Source organism: Capra hircus, chromosome 29 (assembly GCF_001704415.2).
Source record: "Capra hircus breed San Clemente chromosome 29, ASM170441v1, whole genome shotgun sequence".
Classification (NCBI taxonomy): Eukaryota; Metazoa; Chordata; class Mammalia; order Artiodactyla; family Bovidae; genus Capra; species Capra hircus.
This window is the reverse complement of record NC_030836.1, coordinates 37,967,303-37,986,634: the sequence shown is the minus strand read 5'-3', so window position 1 is coordinate 37,986,634 and position 19,332 is coordinate 37,967,303. Positions and strand designations below refer to the sequence as shown.

At 44.3% G+C, this 19,332-nt stretch overlaps 1 protein-coding gene across 1 annotated transcript; it reads left to right on the top strand.

Moving 5' to 3' along the window:
• On the top strand, positions 7,434–16,544 carry LOC102178059 (pregnancy-associated glycoprotein 4-like). The gene is given in 10 exon segments (XM_018043231.1): positions 7,434–7,486; positions 8,547–8,697; positions 9,673–9,790; positions 9,889–10,007; positions 11,206–11,399; positions 12,586–12,702; positions 14,393–14,445; positions 14,448–14,533; positions 14,620–14,718; positions 16,395–16,544. Coding segments are annotated over 10 exon segments (1,140 nt in total).

The following is a 19,332-nucleotide window of genomic DNA, read 5'->3' as shown; positions in this document are numbered from 1 at the left end:
CTCTGTGAGATGAGATCAGGTAGTTATAAGTCAAAAGTTACAAATGGGGAAGCATGTAGATTCCCCAGCAGAAACCCAAATTAGGCTGATAAATCATCTCTCCAAAAAAACTCTGGGAACTAGATATGCCAGGACTCTTAGACAAATTTTGAGGTATTTTAAATATTTTTTTAAGTAGGTCTTCTTTTGGATGACCTGCCATTCGGTCTCTGGCTTGGGATGATACTTACAGTTAGAGTGGAATCAATGGGCCTCTGAGGGACGTAGTTCCTCTCCCTTTGACTCATTAGGAGTGAGTACAGCTCTCTCCCCTCCACATCTGGAGCAGGAATTCCAGCAGGAATAACGTGACCCCCAAGTTTAACCAGAAGACTCAAGAAGGTCTGGCCCTCAGGTAGGCACTATCCATTTCCCAGTGCTTCTTCCTTCCCTCCTGGGTCGTGTGCACGCTGTCCACCTCCTGGTTACTGGGTTCTGAATTCCTCTGCCCTTCACTTGTAGATATTTAGGCAGTCCCACTTGTGGCTCCCTCCCTACCCAGGCCCAATCCCTCACCTGCACATCACACTAAAGGAGGGAAAATCAAGACGGGTCTTTCCATTTCGTTCTGCCTAAAAATGTCCACATTCCTTCCGCTTCCACACCCTGTTCTGAGTCATCAACATCACCAGCTAGAAGACTGAGCTGATGAGAGGAATGGAGATGCAGATTGGGGATGGGGGTGGTAAGGGTGTCAGCTCTGGGGGACAGTTTTCAGATGACAAGAGATGAGTTGTAGTAATGAGCATGTGTGGTCCTCCAACCACTCATTCATTTGGGACCTACCTAAATCTGCATTCTTGGGCTTCTAAGGGTATCACTTAGACAGAACCTTCCAAATGGACTTTCCATAAACCTCTTACTGCAAAAAATTTCAAACAAAACAAATATAGGGAAGAAGAGTGTCATGAACACTATATTTCACCATTCAGCATCAATAACTACAAAACTAACCTCTTAGTCCCACAGGTTGTCATAGACTGGAGACAATGCAACATCAAGGTGGTGGCCAATTGAGTTCCCTGCAAAGACATTCTTAAGTAGCATCAGTCTTTCTCTTCTTGCTCTCTTCTCACATGTGGTGGCTGAAGGGAAGGAAGAAGAGGGAGAATAAGAGAGGAAAAGAAGGAGAGGCTAATCCCATCATGAGGGACCACCATCAAAACCCCATGTCAACCTGGGTACCTCCCAAAGGCCCTACTTCCTAATACCATCACATTGGGGGTCAAGGGTGGACACAATTCAATCCATAGCAGCTATACATAGCATAGCAGCTATCTGTTTTTACATTAAGACAGACCATCATTTCATTCTCTCTGTTTTAATACTTATTCATTTTCCCTGAAATATTTTAGGGACAAGATGAACATTTCACCAAATCTACATAATTAATATTTGTGGTATAATGATAGGATGTGAAAAAAATGCTCTTTCTTCCCCCCAAAAATGAACACTTTATTTCCAGTCCATGTGCAAATTTCCCTGATGCTCAAAAAACAGATGTCTTTCCACAGTTTATTGAAAGAATGTAGTCATATGTTGCACTTGGTTGTTCTCATTTAGGACTAAATAACTGTTCCTCTCCCAATTTTAATGTCATTTATTTGTTCAAAAACAGGGAAGAAGCAGGGTGGCTTGTCTTACAGAATGTCCCACTATTGGTTTTAGAGCAGGAGTCCACAGTACCAGCACAGTGGGTCAGGACCAGTACCAGTCCTTGGTCTATTAGGAACCAGACCTCCACAGAAGGAGGTGAGCTTCAGGCCACTGAGTGAGGCTTCATCTGTATTATAGCTGCTCCCCGTCACTCTCTCATCACCCCCAGAAGGGACAGTCTAGCTTGTTTTCCTGGAACTGTTTGTAGTTACATAACCTATGTTTATGGATAACAGAGTGAGATGGCTGGATGGCATCACTGACCCGATGGACGTGAGTCTGAGTGAACTCCAGGAGTTGGCGATGGACAGGGATCCCTGGCATACTGCAATTCATGGGGTTGCAAAGAGTCAGACACGACTGAGCGACTGAACTGACTGAACTGAACCTATGCCTAATAGAAAAAAAAAAAAAAAAAAATTAAATATTGATGATTATTTTCCTTTCTCAGTGCTCAGAATGGTGAGTTGGTGTCCTAGCAGTCTATCACACTGACAAATCAGATGTTCCTATTAAGATTGGGACACATTTGGCCAGCTTAAATTTCAATATTAAAAACCTAAGATCCAGCCCCATCCTTCATGGCAAATAGAAGGAAAAAGGTGAAAGCAATGACAGATTTCTTCATCTTAGCTTCTAAAACCACTGTAAATGGTGCCCATGGCCATGAAATGAGAAGACATTAGCTTCTTGGCAGGAAAGCTATGAGAAAGATAAACAGTGTGTTGAGAAGCAGAAACATCATTCTGCCCAGCAAACTGGTAGATATTTGGTCCTTTCATTTGGATTCCTAAACATTCTGTCCAGTCCCCACTGGTCTTTGAAGTCCCTCCGTTTTCTGGTCCTTCATAATTCCCAAGATTATTTTCTGCATTTCTTTACCTTGAAAGAAAGCCTGAAATCAGCCATCTCTTTAAGATCGTCTAATGGGAAATGTATTTAGAAGCTACATGTTAGATCTCAGAATAGTCACAGTCATCAAGTTCACACTGCTTCTAGGCTTTACAGTGGTTGGAGGAGGAAGTACAAATTTTCCTTAAAATTAAAATAAAAGCGAATACAATTAGTTGGTGCAAACTTATGCTTTCAGTTCAAGATTTAAGACAGCAGGGTTTGAATTAAACTTCTTTATGTTATGTGTGAACCTCTTTTTCTAGCCACTGAAAGGCTTACTTCAAAACATTAATTTTAATTATCATCTTGCTTTTACGTGATAACATACATATGATTCTGTCACAATAACAGAAACAATATAAGGAACAATAAGTTGTTGATTTTTGCTCACCTCAGCTGCGATGGCAGTGCATGTTCATGATGGCTACAAAGGCAGCATAGAAGCATGGCAGAGAGGAATTACCCCACGTCCAAATCAGAGGCATCAACCAAGAGGAGCTACCCTACTTCAAAGTAAGGAGCAGCGGCTGTTGCTTTGCTGGAAAGCGGTGAAGTGATACCCCACGTCCAAGGTAAGAGAAGCCCAAGTAAGATGGTAGACACTGAGAGAGGGCTTCAGAGGGCAGACAGACACATTCACAGACAACTAACCAAACTGTCACATGGACCACAGCCTTGTCTAACTCAATGAAACTAAGCCATGCCGTGTGGGGCCATTCTAGACGGATGGGTCATGGTGGAGAGGTCTGACAGAATGCGGTCCACTGGAGAAGGGAATGGCAAACCACTTCAGTATTCTTGCCTTGAGAACCCCATGAACAGTATGATGAGGCAAAAAGATAGGACACTGAAAGATGAACTCCCCAGGTCGGTAAGGTGCCCGATATGCTACTGGAGATCAGTAGAGAAATTACTCCAAAAAGAATGAAGGGATGGAACCAAAGCAAAGAAAACACCCATCTGTGGGTGGGCCTGGTGATAGAAGCAAGATTCGATGCTGCAGAGAGCAATATTGCATAGGAACCTGGATTGTTATGTCCATGAATCAAGGCAAATTGGAAGGGGTCAAACAGGAGATGACAAGAGTGAACATAGACATTCTAGGAATCAGCAAATTAAGATGGACTGGAATGGGTGAATTAAACTCAGATGACCATTATATCTACTACTGTGGGCAGGAATCCCTTAGAAGAAATGGAGTAGACTTCATAGTCAACAAAAGAGTCTAAAATGCAGTCTCAAAAATGACAGTATGTTCTCTGTGCATTTCCAAGACGAATCATTCAATACCATGGTAATCCAAGTCTAGGCCACCATCAGTAAGGCTGAAGAAGCTGAAGCTCAACAGTCCCATGAAGACTTACAAGATCTTCTAGAACTAATGGCCAAAAAAGGTATCTTTCTCATTGTAGGGGACTGGAACGCAATAGTAGGAGTCAAGAAACACCAGGAGTAACATGCATATTTGGCCGTGGAGTACAGAATGAAACAGGGAAAAGGCATTTTGCCAAGAGAAAGCACTGGTCATAGCAAATACCCTCTTCCAACAACACAAGAGAAGACTCTACACATGGACATCACCAGATGGTCGGCACCAAAATCAGATTGATTATATTCTTTGCAGTCAAAGATGAAGAAGCTCTATACAGTCAGCAAAAACAAGACTGGGAGCTGATGGTAGCTCAGATCATGAACTGCTTATTGGAAAATTCTGACTGAAATTGAAGAAAGTGGAGAAAAGCACTGGACCATTCAGGTATGACCTAAATCAATTCCTTTATGACTATACAGAGGAAGTAGAAATAGATTTAAGGAACTAGATCTGATAGACAGAGTGCCTGGTGAACTATGGACAGAGGTTCATGACATTGCACAGGAGACAAGAATCAAGACCATCCCCAAGGAAAAGAAATCCAAAAAAGCCAAATGGCTGTCTGAGGAGGCCTACAGATAGCTATGAATGAAGGGAAGCAAAAACCAGAGGAGAAAAGCAAAGATTTACCCATTTGAATGCAGAGTTCTGAAGAATAGCGAGGAGAGATAAGAAAGTCTTCCTCAGCGATCAATGCAAATAAATAGAGGAAAACAACAGAATGGGAAAGCCTAGAGATCACTTCAAGAAAAGTAGAGATATCAAGGGAATATGTCATGTAAAGATGAGCTCAATAAAGGACAGAAATGGTATGGACCTAACCGAAGCAGAAGATTTTAAGAAGAGGTGGCAAGAATACACAGAGGAACTGTACAGAAAAGATCTTCACAACACAGATAATCACGATGGTGCGATCACTCACCTAGAGCCAGACATCCTAGAATATGAAGTCAATGGGCCTTAGGAAGCATCACTATGAACAAAGCTAGTGGAGGTGATGGAATTCCAGTTGAGCTATTTCAAATCCTAAAAGATGATGCTGTGAACGTGCTGCACTCAATATGCCAGCAAATTTAGAAAACTCAGCAGTGGCCACAGGACTGGGCAAGGTCAGTTTTCATTGCAATCCCCAAAAAAGGCAGTGACAACAAGAAACTACCACACAATTACACTCATCTCACACACTAGTAAAGTAATGCTCAAAATTCTCCAAGCCAGGCTTCAGCAATACGTGAATCGTGAACTTCCAGATGATCAAGCTGGTTGTTGAAAAGGCAGAGGAACCAGAGATCGTATTGCCAACATATGACGGATTATCAAAAAAGCAGGAAAGTCCAGGAAAACACCTGCTTCTGTTCTACTGACTATGCAAAAGCCTTTGACTATGTGGATCACAATAAAATGTGGAAAATTCTGAAGGAGATGGGAATACAGGACCACCTGAATTGCCTCTTCAGAAACTTGTATGCAAGTCAGGAAGCAGCAGTTAGAACTGGACTTTTGAGCAGTGGTTTGGGGAAGAATCTTGAGTGTCCCTTGGACTGCAAGGAGATGTAACCAGTCCATCCTAAAGGAAATCAGTCCTGAATGTTCACTGGAAGGACTGATGCTGAAGCAGAAACTCCAATACTTGGCTGCCTGATGCAAAGAGCTGACTCAATTGAAAAGGCCCTGATATTGGGAAAGATTGAAGGAAGGAGGAGAAGGGGATGACAGAGGATGAGATGGTTGGATGGCATCGCCAACTCAAGGGACATGAATATGTGTGGACTCTGGGTTGGTGATGAACAAGGAGGCCTTGTGTGCTGCCGTTCACGGACTCACAAAGAGTTAAACACGACTGAGCAACTGAACTGAACTGAAGTTGTTGAATATATTGTCAGACTTCTTTCCTTTTTTTCTTTTGGTTTCCTTTGGTTTTGTTTTGATGGGCAGGAGTTTTGTTTTTCCTTAAACGATATTCCACTCTGAATGTAGAGTCATAAGTGAATTTTAAAGCCACTTAAGTAATGTGTTGTTATAGGTAGCTGGTCAACAACTTGATGCAATTAGATTTATTAGTCTTTGTTCTCAATTTGTTCAGTTCAGATCAGCCCTTCAGCTGTGTCCATCTCTTTGCAATGCCGTAGACTGCAACGGGCCAGGCTTCCCTATCCATCACCAACTCCTGGAGCTTTCTCAAGCTCATGTCTATCGACTTGGTGATGCTATCCAACCATCTTATCCTCTGTCTTCTGCTTCTCCTCTTGCCTTCAATCTTTCCTAATCAGGGTCTTTTCCAATGAGTCAGCATATTTAGTATGCATACAGTCTCTTTTAAAATCAACCAACATGAATTCAATTCCTCTCTGTTCCCACTGCACTCCCAAATCTAGGGCAGAAACAAAAAACTGCAGAGACTGAAGGCTGATTCCAGCACATTGTTGTGGAGATTTTGTCCCCCTCCCCCCCCCTTTTTTGGGGGGGGAAAATAAAATTAGTTGCTAATATTGAAATCAGTATATTGTACATAAATATTCAAACTTCTGATTTTCTTGGAAACATGGCCAACTGGCCTATTTTCCAGCACGGGTGAAGTGGAGGAAAGTCTGCTCCCAGAAGTAAGGCCTGTGCTGCCCAGATTCCAACATGGCCACCTAGTCCTAGTATCATATTTCCTGCCTCCTGGGGCCATGAGTTTGTGAGAACTAGACTTCTAGCTCTCTTAAGATAAAGGCTACTTTTGTCTTGATCAACTTTGACTTTGAAGCCTTTAACCTAGAACCTAGCACACAGTTCTTCCTTGTACAGTTGTTGGATGCTATAAAATATCTTGTGGATGCATCTGATATTTCTTCCAATAGTGAAACCATGCAATTGAAGTACTGCTCTGCCATAAATCTTTGATGCAGCCTGGCATCATAGATGCCCCTGATGTCTGCCATTAGACCCACTACCTAAAGCCAGTTGTATGTCCCTGGGCTGTCCCTGAAGTCTTCACTTTGCCATTTGACAACTTATCATCCTAGCAATGTCCTCGGCAACGAAGAGAAATGCGAAATCAGTAATGCGAAGTCTCACGAAGTCAGTAATGCATATTTCCCGAAGTAGCCAGGAAGATGACATGAAACCACACCTGTCGAGCATGGCCCCTAATATCCATTTTCATGATGTTGTTAGCAGTTTTTTCTCCAAGTAGGCGAGGTTTTCCATCTTCTTAGATGTCCATGCAGATCAGCTTGATTTTCCAGCCAAGATTCAAGGAAGAGATTACAGCTCAATTCTCTGTATTCTGAAAAGCTTCAAAGTCCATTCACCAAGGACACTGATGAAGGTAAAGTTTTTATTGAGACCTTTGTGTCTTTTTCATATCTTTTAGTGGCCTGAACGGGAAAACTAGGATAGGTCAGAGCATATATAACTAGGGGCTCCTGGTTACCACTACATGGTAAGAATCCAAACTTCCCTGAGTACTCGGTGCCAGAAAAGAAGCATGAAGTGGCTGGTGCTCCTCGGGCTGGTGGTCTTCACAGAGTGCATAGTCAAGTAAGTATGGGGACTGTATGTCACATCATATTCCTTTCTCTGATTTTTCTTTTTATCTGATTATTCTTCCAACCATCAGGTTTAGAAGGGAAAGGAAAGTTACTGTAAGAATCTTAAGGTTCAATTCTGACTTATTGTTAAGTAACTTGCTATAGGAACTGTGGATCCCAAAGTCTCGGTATAGATTTGGGTTGCACAACACTTGGGGTCCAATCATGTCATGACCTGTTGAAAATGCAACTCCTTGCAACTGTTCAGTGCACAGTCTATGCAGATGTTGATGTGGCCCTGTGGAATAGCACTTTTCTACATTTTGTTCAACATGTCCTCTTTTTTCCCTATTTCAGTGTGTATATGCCTATGTCTACATCTCCGTATCACTGACATTTATCTCTCCATCTCTTTGGAAGTCACTGGGAGTCTATTTCTCTTTATGTTGTTTGCTTTTAATTTTTTCATTTGACTCGTCCTTACTTCTCAAACCTCTGAATTTCCCTTACTTGTTCCCTATATCTTGGATTCTTATTTCGACTCTCTTCTTTCAACTTGGAGAAAGATAAACTGTCTTATATCTGACAAGCAGTGTGACCACAGTCAACTCAGAAACCTCTTGCATTTCAAGTTTCTCCCTTGTAAATAGAATAAGACTCCCTCGTCTACCTCCTTCCTTGAGGTTCTTTGAGAAGGAATGAGTGGGATGGCAACTGCAATGCTGATGGCTTTCATTGTTGAGACTTCCTATTTATCAGGTTCCTTATATCCATCACTTCACTTATCCCCAAGGTATCCTATTTGAAGGGTTTGTACTGTTACATTCCACCATTTTACCGAAGGGGACACTGAGACACCACATGGTCATATGGCTTACCCAATATTGCAGAAAAGAACCTGTATTCAAATCTATCTCTTTGCCATGGTATATGCATAAAATTCTGATACTAATGTGTCTCATAAAAATGATTAGAAAACACACAGGGCCATTACAATGACAGTTATACATTAACACTGACAGCTAATTGTAGCATCTTCTTTGTTTTCTTTGTCAAATGCTCGGTGAAAGAATACCTCTAAGGAGAGTGAAGACCATGAGAAAAACCCTCAGTGGAAAAAACATGCTGAACAATGTCTTGATGGAGCATCCTTACAGACTGCCCCAGATTTCTTTTCATGGTTCAAATCTAACTATTCACCCACTGAGAAACATCAGAGATGTGAGTATTTTGGGGGGATCATGCTCCACAGCATTCCCTGGTGCTCTAGCTTAGCATGGGGCTCATCTGGAGGTGCCAGGTGGGATGTTGGAGTTGGGGTTCCTGCAGGAGGCTGAGACACTGGAAAACAGGGACCCCACCCAGAGGAGAAGGCACTCTCATCCTCAACTGTTGGTCTTTGTGACTGGGCCTGGCCATTACTAGGTGGCAGGTAAATATCCATTTCTGTGTCAAACATGTGTCATTAGTTTGAGAGTGATTGTTCCTTTTGAACTAAGTGAGCGCCTCAGTTACAGATGAAGAGTGAACTATCACAGATCAAAAGGTAGAACCAAATGCAAAGCAATTGTGAATCCCCAGGCAGAGGAATTCGGTTTCCACAGATGCAAGAACAACAGCAGGAAAAAGTTACTGAACCTGTATTCCGTGTATGATCATAAGAATATAACACAGTGCTTACTGTTTTTAGATTAGAAAAGGGCTTAATTGTTCTTCAAAAATGCCCATGCCAGCCTGAGAGATAGGCAAAGAGTAAGTACATATCAAATGAAAGGGTCACCTGTGTGGTGTTGATTGGATGTGGTCTGAGTTTGGAGGGGGTGGCTGGAGTTGATCAAGAGGGACCTTCTGGAGAAGGGGGTGGTAAGGCTTGGTTTGAAGAGACTACAGAGCTTCTCAAATGAAGGCACCAGGACTTTCCTGGGTGTCCAGTGGTGCTAGAGGCCCAGTGGTTATGCCTCTAGTCTTCCCATGCAGGAGATACCACTTCAACGCCTGTTCATAGAGTCAATATCTTGCATACAATGTAGCACAGGAAAAATATATCAAATGCAGATGCCTCTGTGACCAAAGCCTGTGAACTGAACGGTGGTTAGAAAGTGGTCTCAAGAGATACATGATACCCAGAGGGAGGCATCAGTGTGGGAGTAGAGGGTAGCCAATCTGCACTAACCCACTCGCTCCTTCTCCATGTAGACATTCTACGTGGGTAACATCACCATTGGAACACCCCCGCAGGAATTCCAGGTTGTCTTTGACACCGGCTCAGCTGTTTTGTGGGTGCCCTCCGTCTTTTGCAACAGCTCAACCTGTTGTGAGTACACACACCCCGTACCCGAATGATCTTTCAGTTGCCCTGCCACCCTGTTTTCACCCTTGGCACCTGATGACACTCATCTCTTGTGTCTGCAGCTACACACGTTAGGTTCAGGCATCACCAGTCTTCCACCTTCCGGCCTACCAATAAGACATTCTGGATCAACTATGGAGCTGGGAGAATGAAAGGAGTTGTTGCTCATGACACAGTTCGGGTAACAGTGTAACAAATGCTGAGTCAAGACTGGATATGAGGAGACCACTGCTTGCGAAACAGATGCAGGACCATCAGGCAGGACTCTTCCTAGCCTAACTCCCATATATATTGGCCATCTTATCCACAGGATAATGTCTCTGGGGTGGCAGTGCCCGTGGTGACACACCAGCAAACAGATTAGCTACCTCAGAGTGTGGCTTGAGGTGTGTACTTGCAGCTCCTCTGCCCATGAGCAGTTCAAGGTTCATTGCGCTCAGAGCGAGAATGGATAAAAGCACCCACTTTTATATTAACAGACTGCTCCCACCACTTTCCGGTATTAACTGGTTTAATTCTGCAACAACCCCACAAAGCAGTTACTCTGATTAGCTCATGAGACATATGAGGAAACTGAGGTCCAGACAGCAAGGGCCTTGCTGAGAGCACACATGTGATAAAAGGTGGAGTTAGGCTGGCTTTTCAGGACTGAAGTGGCTGTGGGGTGTTTGGGGAGAGGATAAAACTGATCTAGGGACCCTGGGGCCAGTCAAGGCCCTCAGCTATCCAGAGTGGGAAACTGGAGGCCTGACAAGTCAAGGGACCTGATAAATGATTTCTCACTCTAGAGGACCCTTGAGAGTCTAATAAATCTATGGCTTGCCTCCCCCAAAACACTTGAGTAGTTCCCCCCTCTCTCTTTCTCTCTCATACACACTCACAGAAATATATACATATCCCCAAAAGTGAATTCCCCAGGCAGTAATTTCATAGAACCCTGCAAGCAAGATTGTGTTTTTGGCTTCTGTCTTCCTGGACAGATGCAGAATCCACAATACCTAACAGAGAATTCAGTCCATTCCTGTCATTAGGTCACAGTGACGACAAAGAGAAAGCTATCTTGCTTCCCACTCATTTTGTCCATAAGGTGGCACCAATGGGACCTGGCCTGACTCTTGGTTGCCCCACCTGGACAGAAGCCACGAGGCAAATCTGACACATTCAGGTGGTGCGTTTCTGAGGGGCAGATGTTTTAAAATTCACACCCTGTCTCAAATGGAACCCGAATTCCCCTTCTACCTTGCTCTAACCATCTGTGGGCAACCAAAGACAGAGCCCAGCCTCAATTCTTCTCTAAGGATCTAATGGAAATTCACCCCAACCCAGTCCTAGCCCCCACTTCACGTATCTGTAAGTTGGAACACTCTTCTCTCCCACAGATTGGGGACCTTGTAAGTACTGACCAGCCATTTGGACTAAGCATGGCAGAATACGGGTTTGAGGGCAGAAGGTTTGATGGCATCTTGGGCTTGAATTACCCCAAACAATCCTACTCTAGACCAATCCCCATCTTTGACAAGCTGAAGAATCAAGGTGCCATTTCTGAGCCTGTTTTTGCCTTCTACTTGAGCAAGTAAGTCTGAGATAAACAATTCTTTTCTCCAAATTAGCTGTAAGATGCTTTCAGTTGCACAAAAATGATAGAACTCTTAGTAAAGAAGTATCCAGGAGAAGGCAATAGCACCCCACTCCAGTACTCTTGCCTGGAAAATCTCATGGACAGAGGAGCCTGGTGGGCTGCAGTCCATGGGGTCGCTACTAGTCGGACACTACTGAGCAACTCCAGTTTCGCTTTTCACTTTCATGCTTTGGAGAAGGAAATGGCAACCCACTCCAGTGTTCTTGCCTGGAGAATCCCAGGGACACGGAGCCTGGTGGGCCGCCGTCTATGGGATTGCACAGAGTTGGACATGACTGAAGCGACTTAGCAGCAGAGAGTAATATAATCAAGGATAAGTATGGCCCAAGGGCCCTACCTGTTTTCACAACTGGCTTTTATAAATAAAATTTTAATGGAACACAACTCTACTCCTGGGCTCAAGACCAGTAACTTGGTCTATGGGTTAAGTCGTGAGGGAGGCAAATGGAAGGCAACAGGAAACAATTTGGAGGAAAATGCATTACGATTTGCTTATGAATTTGATAAGGAAGGAAGGAGAAGGATAGTGGATATTTCATTCCTCATTAGCATTTAAAAGAGAGCCCAGGACCAGCTCCCCAATTTGTGGAGCCACTGAGAAATGAAAGTATGGGATATAAAAGTGTGGGAACCCTCGTTCAAGAAATATTAGGCATTTCAAGACAGGGAGAGCAGAGGTGGCGTCCCTTCTGAGTGTGGGGCCCTTTGGACAGTGGACGTCACAGGCCAATGTAGCCAACTCTCGGTGACCTGAACCCACACCCTTAGAACTCCCAGGCCTTGATTTTCCTGAAAAATGACAAGGTGGACACAAGGAAAGTCAAAACACTTCAGCACCCTGTCCTCTGAGGGTGTCTGAGCACTCAGGTTGCTGAAGGTCCAGGGCGTCTTCAGAAGACATAGTGGGGGGAGCTCAGACAAGTGATTCAGCTTCTAACCTCCTCTGTGCCACTCATGAGACAGTAACAGACCTCACTCTGGATCTCTATCTCTCCTGGACTCGATTTCTGCATCTATACATGGGGACCTCATTAAGGCATTGATGGTTGGATCAGCATAGCTCTCAGACAGTGCTGTTGTTACTGTCCTCCAAGGTCCCCCCCCCCACTTCTTTCTACAGAGATGAGCAGGAGGGCAGTGTGGTGATGTTTGGTGGGGTGGACCACCGCTACTACAAGGGAGAGCTCAATTGGGTACCATTGGTCCGAGTGGGTGACTGGACTATACACGTAGACCGGTAAGCCTCTCCATATGAGGGTCAGCCCAAGTGATGTTCCCACTACTGTACATAGACACAGGCAGACACACACAAATACATTCTCAGACACACAGTCACCCAGACATACACACCATCCCAAATTACACAGGGAGACACACAGACACTTGGAAACATATAAGCAGACACATATAAACCTACACAGAGACACAAAAACATGCATAGCAAAAAAAAAAAAATGCATAGCTAGTCAGAGACACACATGCACTCACAGAGACACATACAAACACACAAACACACAAGCCCATAAATACACAAACAACCCATGGGTTCATGATCCCAGGCCTTCTCAGAAAGGCTCTGACCAGGGTCCTAAAAGGGTCCAGAAAGGTCTGTGCAGCTGGGAGAAGGCTGCATCCCCTGCCCTTTGAGGTGGGGAGCATGGTTAGAGGACTCTACAGTGTGGTGAACAGAGGATCATGGAGAATTTCATCAGCCTGGACAGAGTTATGATAAGATGACCAACTGTCCAGGGCTACCTAGGACATAGGAAGTTCTCAGTACAGATAAATGTCAGTTAAAAAACAAGGACAGTCCTGAGAAAATGGAGAAAATTGGTCTTCTTAGGGAGCAGCTACCCAGCAATGGAGAGAGGCTGGCTGCAGTCTTAAGACCTGAAAGCAACTAATAAAAAAGGCACCCCATGTTCATGGGCACACAATAGGGCACTGGCTATAACAGAGAATCAGGAAGGTGGAATCCTTGAGTGACCTGAGGACTGAGGCATAATTGATAGGATTCTGCGTGATACCCTAAGACAAAAGCTGACCTATTCTTTGGCATTTCTGTGGGCTAGTCATGTACTTCCTGGCCTGGGTCTCAGGGTCTGAGCTGGTAGTAGGAGCAGTGCTGGGAGACACCCTCTCCCAGAGGAGCCCTTCTCTCCCCCTACTATGAGAATCTGCTGTCCCCTGTGAATCTCCATCTTCACTCTGTGTGTGACCTGTTATTTGTTCCCCATCAGATACAGCCATCTGGAGGTTTCTTATTGCTTTTTCAGTCTTCATTCACTCATTGAACAGAGAAGCATTAGCATCCACTGTGTGCCAGGCACTTTAGGAAGGCAAGGAGAATAAAACTCGCCCTCACATCTAAGAAGGTGGATGTACATGAAGTGACTAGCCCAGATAGTGAATTGTGACTTTGGTATATGCTAGACATGAGGAGGAGAAGGCAATGGAAACCCACTAAAGTACTTTGCCTGGAAAATCCCAGGGATGACAGAGCCTGGTGGGCTGCTCTCTGTGAGGTCGCACAGAGTCTGACATGACTGAAGTGAGTTAGCAGCAGCAGCAGCAGCAGCAGTCATGAGGAAGGGTCTACAGAGAGTGACCAAGACAGGAGACTGATAAACACCGGGAGAAAGATTTCCCGAAAATAATGTAATTAAGATGGAATCTGGAAGATGAGAACAAATATGCTAGTCAAGGAGGAATGGAGTCTTCTAGGAAGGAAGACCAGCTTGTGTCAAGGTACAAAAGATCCTGGTTTATTCAAGTCCTGCATTTGAGGATGTCAGGAAAGTTGCTGTGTCAAGAGCAAAGGAAAAGAGGGAAAGAGATGAAAGGCTGTTTACGAGACAGTTGGGAAATGGGCAACTCTGGGGAGACTCAAGTGACCTTGATGTCCGCTTTCTTCCATTGTCTCTCAGCATCACCATGAAAAGAGAGGTTATTGCTTGTTCTGACGGCTGTGCAGCCATGGTGACACCGGGTCATCTCATATCCAAGGCCCAGGAAGACTGGTTGATAACATACAAAAGCTCACTGGCGCCAAGCCACGAGGTTCCAAGGTGTGGGGTCATGACGCAGGGTCACTCCCAGTCTCCACACACAACATAGGATCTCCATACTCAACCTCTCACCCTCTCTCTAACAGCACTACGTTTCATGTTCTGTGGTCAATACCCTGCCTTCTATTGTCTTCACCATCAATGGCATCAACTACCCAGTGCCAGCTCAAGCTTACATCCTCAAGGTGAGGGGACAATACTAAGGGTTGGTTCTCAAACTGGAGCTTGCAGGAACTCTTGGGCTGCTGCTGGGAGGAGGGCACCCTCTGGCGGCCATGTCACACCATTGCAGATGCTGCCGAGCCCTGTGGCTGGGCCAATGCCTGCCACAAAACCAATCACTTGAGAGTAAGGGCTGTGTGGGACACTGATTTTCCTGAAATAAATGTGGAAGATACCACAGGATATGGCATGGCAGGAGTCAGGGAGTGGGGAATACTAAGGTTCTCAGTCCTCAAAGAGTGTCAATTCAATCTGAACCCTTAGGTGCATGAACATGAAATTCAGCTCTAGCAGTCCCTGAAATAGGCCATGGTACAAGGAGAATGGCTGGGGACAGTCCAAGTGTGAAGTCCCAGCATAAGTTAACAGTCTGCCTTACCTTCTCAAGATTTTTCTGGTTTGAATGATAAATTACATGGTCAGCCTAGTCCTCACGTGCATCTTCCCCTTGTTCTGAATAGGTGCCTCCTTTGTCAGTTGGGGTACCCGACCCCTCAGTGGGGAGGTTGTAAAATAAGGTGTATAAATGGAGCACAGTGACTGCTCAGCCCCAGCACAGGGTGAAGACTTCATGTCAGCTCCCTGTGAGAGTTCAGAACAGGCTGATGGACTCCAAGAAGGCTTTGAGGAAGAGAGGGAATTTCAGGAATTCTAAAATGACAAACTCATTGAGCCATATGGAGGGTTGCTTGGTTCTAGGCAAAAGTGCACTGGATTTTATGCAAATGTCATCCCAAGGTGGTCTGCACTAAGGCCCTGGGGACTTACTAGGGCTGATGAGGGCTACGGACTGACCAGGGGGGATGGGGAACCAGAGTACCTTACTCACCCAAGCCTGAAGTGGCCAAAGAGGGTGAGTGTGGGCCAAAGGAGGCTTCTTAGAATTCTTGAGTTAAGTGTTCATGTACGTGTTGTGGGCACTGCTCTATTTCAGATGGATAACCTACATTGAGTTACTTGGTAGCACAAGGAACTCCACTCAGTTATAACAGCCTGGATGCGAGGGGTGTCTCTGGTACCAGGATACCCGGATACACACGGTTGAGTACCTCTACTGTCCACCTGAAACTCAGAATATTGTTAATCAGCTATATTCCAATGCAAAATAAAGCTTTTAAAAAAATAAAGGCCAGATTGTGGGGATTCAGGAGGAGAACCAGCATTCTCTGCAGAGAAAACAAGGGGCAGGAGTCAGAAGGAAATAAACAGGGAGTGAAGGGAACTATGGACACACTTGTTCTTTTCTAAATAATTATATTGAAGTGTGGCATATCTTCAGTGTTGCATTAAGTTCTCCTGCACAACAATGTGACTCAGTTATACACATAAACATTATATTTTTCTTATTCTTTTCCATGAATGCTGAATATAGTTCCTGATGCTCTACAATAGGACTTTGCCGTTTTACATTCTTCTGTTTCCCAACCTCCCAGTCCTCCACTTACCACACCCTTCCTCATGACAACCTGATGTCTTGGCCCTCTTTGGTTTTGGATGAACTCTCATATCCCCTGCTGCTGAGAAAACCCCTTGATACTTACTAAAAATGGGAAATAAAATAATTTTGCTGGGTCTGGATATTGGAGGGAGTCACTGGTAAGGGCCCATGCTGACTGGTGTGTGTCTCTGACTCCCCCAGGATTCCAGAGGCCGCTGCTATACCGCCTTTAGAGAGAAAAGAGTGAGGACATCTACAGAATCCTGGGTCCTGGGTGACGTCTTCCTGAGGCTGTATTTCTCAGTCTTTGATCGAGGAAATGACAGGATTGGCCTGGCACTGGCAGTGTAAATGCTTGGAGTGGTTCAGGAATCAGTAAGGCTGTTCCTAAAACACATCACTCACACTTTGGGCAGTCCTGCCCAGGATGCTGGTAAACTGTTTTTGGTGTTTTGTACACCCTATTCTCAGTAAAGAATAAAGGGTTTCACTCTTAATGGTGTTGAAGCAAATGTTGCTGCTATTTGTGTCTGGGTGTGAAGGATCTAGAACCAAGTCTGAATCAAAATTGAGAGGAGCCCTTCTCCAACTGGCTTCAAGGAAAGGGGAGACTCATTGAAATGATTCTGGGAATCCAGGATACAAGAATCAGAGCAAATACAAAGATCTCAGTGACTGGAACCGAGAAATCAGAAGTCATCAATTCTCTTTCACCCTCGCTATTTCCCTTCGGTCTGCTTTGATGGTCTTAGCCTGGCAACTTTTTCCCTTGAGTCTTCTATACCTAGTGAGGGAGTTCAAGCTACCTACCCTAGGGTTTTAAGTCCTGAAGGCATCTCCTAGTAAGGAAAAAGGTTTGCAGACATCAGAGTTCAAGGGTGTTCTCTGAATGACCCACCTCAGTTCACATGTACAGCCTCAGATCAGCCATCCTGGCAGGGCCATGGGGTCTTATGACTGGCTTCACATGGTCTTTGGCCCTGACTCAGCAGCACACATAATTTTTAATGTCCTCCAGAGATACATGACTTAAGCTGGGGAGAGGCAGCCCTAAGGACAGTAACTGGCAGATGGTCTAGGCCAAGAAAGAGTTTGTGATGACCCACAAACTCCACCACCTCCTCATTCGGAGGAATTATAAGGGGTAATGAAATAGACTCTCTTTGTCCCATCTCAGAAGAACTTATCACTGGGCTTCTCCTCCAGGGGATGTTGGGTGAAGTGCTTCATGCAGAGCTGGTTCTCCCTTTTTCTCACACCCCAGGCACCAGCTCTCTGCCACATATGCCTGCTCTGTCCTTTCCAGTCCTACCTGGTAAGTGGTGGTCCCAGTGGATCCTTGAGCCATCCTCCTCCTCCAGAGCCCAGAATGCCCCTTCCTTGGCCTCCAATGCTGTTGAGGAGAATAAAATACATGAAATAGGAAACACAAGGTACACAGAGACTTAAGCCTTTCTGAGCATCCTCCAGGGGTGGAGCTACAAAGTATTTGCTTGGAGCTGCCATGGTTAGGCTCTTTTGCAGTGGCAGAATCCATTCTTTCCACCTGGAAGCCCTCAGGAGAATCCTCAGCTGAGTCAGCAGGCGTCACAGGTTGATTTCCTTTCAGATTGACTGGTTTGATCTCCTTGTTGTATAAGGGACTCAAGAATCTTCTCAAGCACCACAGTTCAAAAGCTCAATTCTTTGACATTCACCCTTTCTTATGGTCCAGATAGCTCATCTATACATGATTATTGGAAATATCATAGCTTTGACGCTACAGACCTCTGTAGCAAAGTGAGTCTCTGCTTTTTAATACACTGTGCAGGTTTTCATAGCCTTTCTTCCTTCCAAGAAGCAAGTGTCTTTTTATTTCGGGCTACAGTCAAAGTCCATTATGATTTTGGAGCCCAAGAAAATAAAATCTGCCGCTGTTTCCACGTTTCCCTCATCTATATGCCATGATGTGGTGTGACCGGATGCCATGAATGTTGACTATATTTTTGTGAAGACTGTTTTGAATGTTGAGTTTTAAGCCAGTTTTTGCATCTCTTCTCCTCATCAAGAGGCACTTTAGTTCTTCTTTGCTTTCTGCCATTAGAGCAGTGTCATCTTCATATTCATGGATGTTGATATTTCTTCCAGCAATCTTTATTCCAGCTTGGGATTTATGCAGTCCAACATATCGAATGATGTATCCTACATAGAAGTTAAATAACCAGAGTGAGAATGTACACCTTGTCATGCTTCTTTCCCAGTTTTAAATCTTTCAGTTCTGCATATGATCCTAACTGCTGCTTTTTGACCTACATACAGACTTTTCAGGATTCGGGTAAGGTGATCTGGTACTCCCATTTCCTTAAGAATTTTCCACACTTTGTTGTGGTCCTTTATGTGAAAGGCTTTAGCATAATCAGTGAAGCAGATGGAAATGTTTTCTGGGGTTCCCTTGCTTTCTCTATGATCCAATGGATGTTGGCAATTTGATCTCTGGTTCCTCAAACTAGTTTATACATCTGGAAGTTCTCAGTTCATGTAGTGTTGAAGCTTACCTTGAAGGATTTTGAGAAGTACCTTGCTAGCAGGTGAGATGAGTGCAATTGTGTGATAGGTTGAACATTCACTGGAATTGCCTTTCTTTATTTATTTATTTCTTTTTTTTTTAATTTTTATTTTTGCTTTATTTTACTTTACAATACTGTATTAGTTTTGCCATACATTGACATGAATCCACCACAGGTGTACATGAGTTCCCAATCCCGAACCCCCTTCCCACCTCCCACCCCATATCATCTCTCTGGATCATCCCCATGCACCAGCCCCAAGCATCCTGTATCCTGCATCGAACATAGACTGGCAATTCATTTCTTACCTGACAGTATACATGTTTCAGTACATTGGAATGAAAATTGACCTTTTCCAGCACTGTGGCCACTGCTGAGTTTTCCAAATTTGGTGACATATTGAATGCAGCAATTTTAAAGCCTCATTCTTCAGGATTTTTAAATAGCTCTATTGGAATTCCATCACCTCCCCTATCATTGTTTGTAGTGATGCTTCCTAAGGCCCATTTGACTTAATACTCCAGTATATCTGGCTTTGCATGAGTGACACAAGCATCATCCCTATCCTGGTCATTGTGACCGTTTTTGTACAG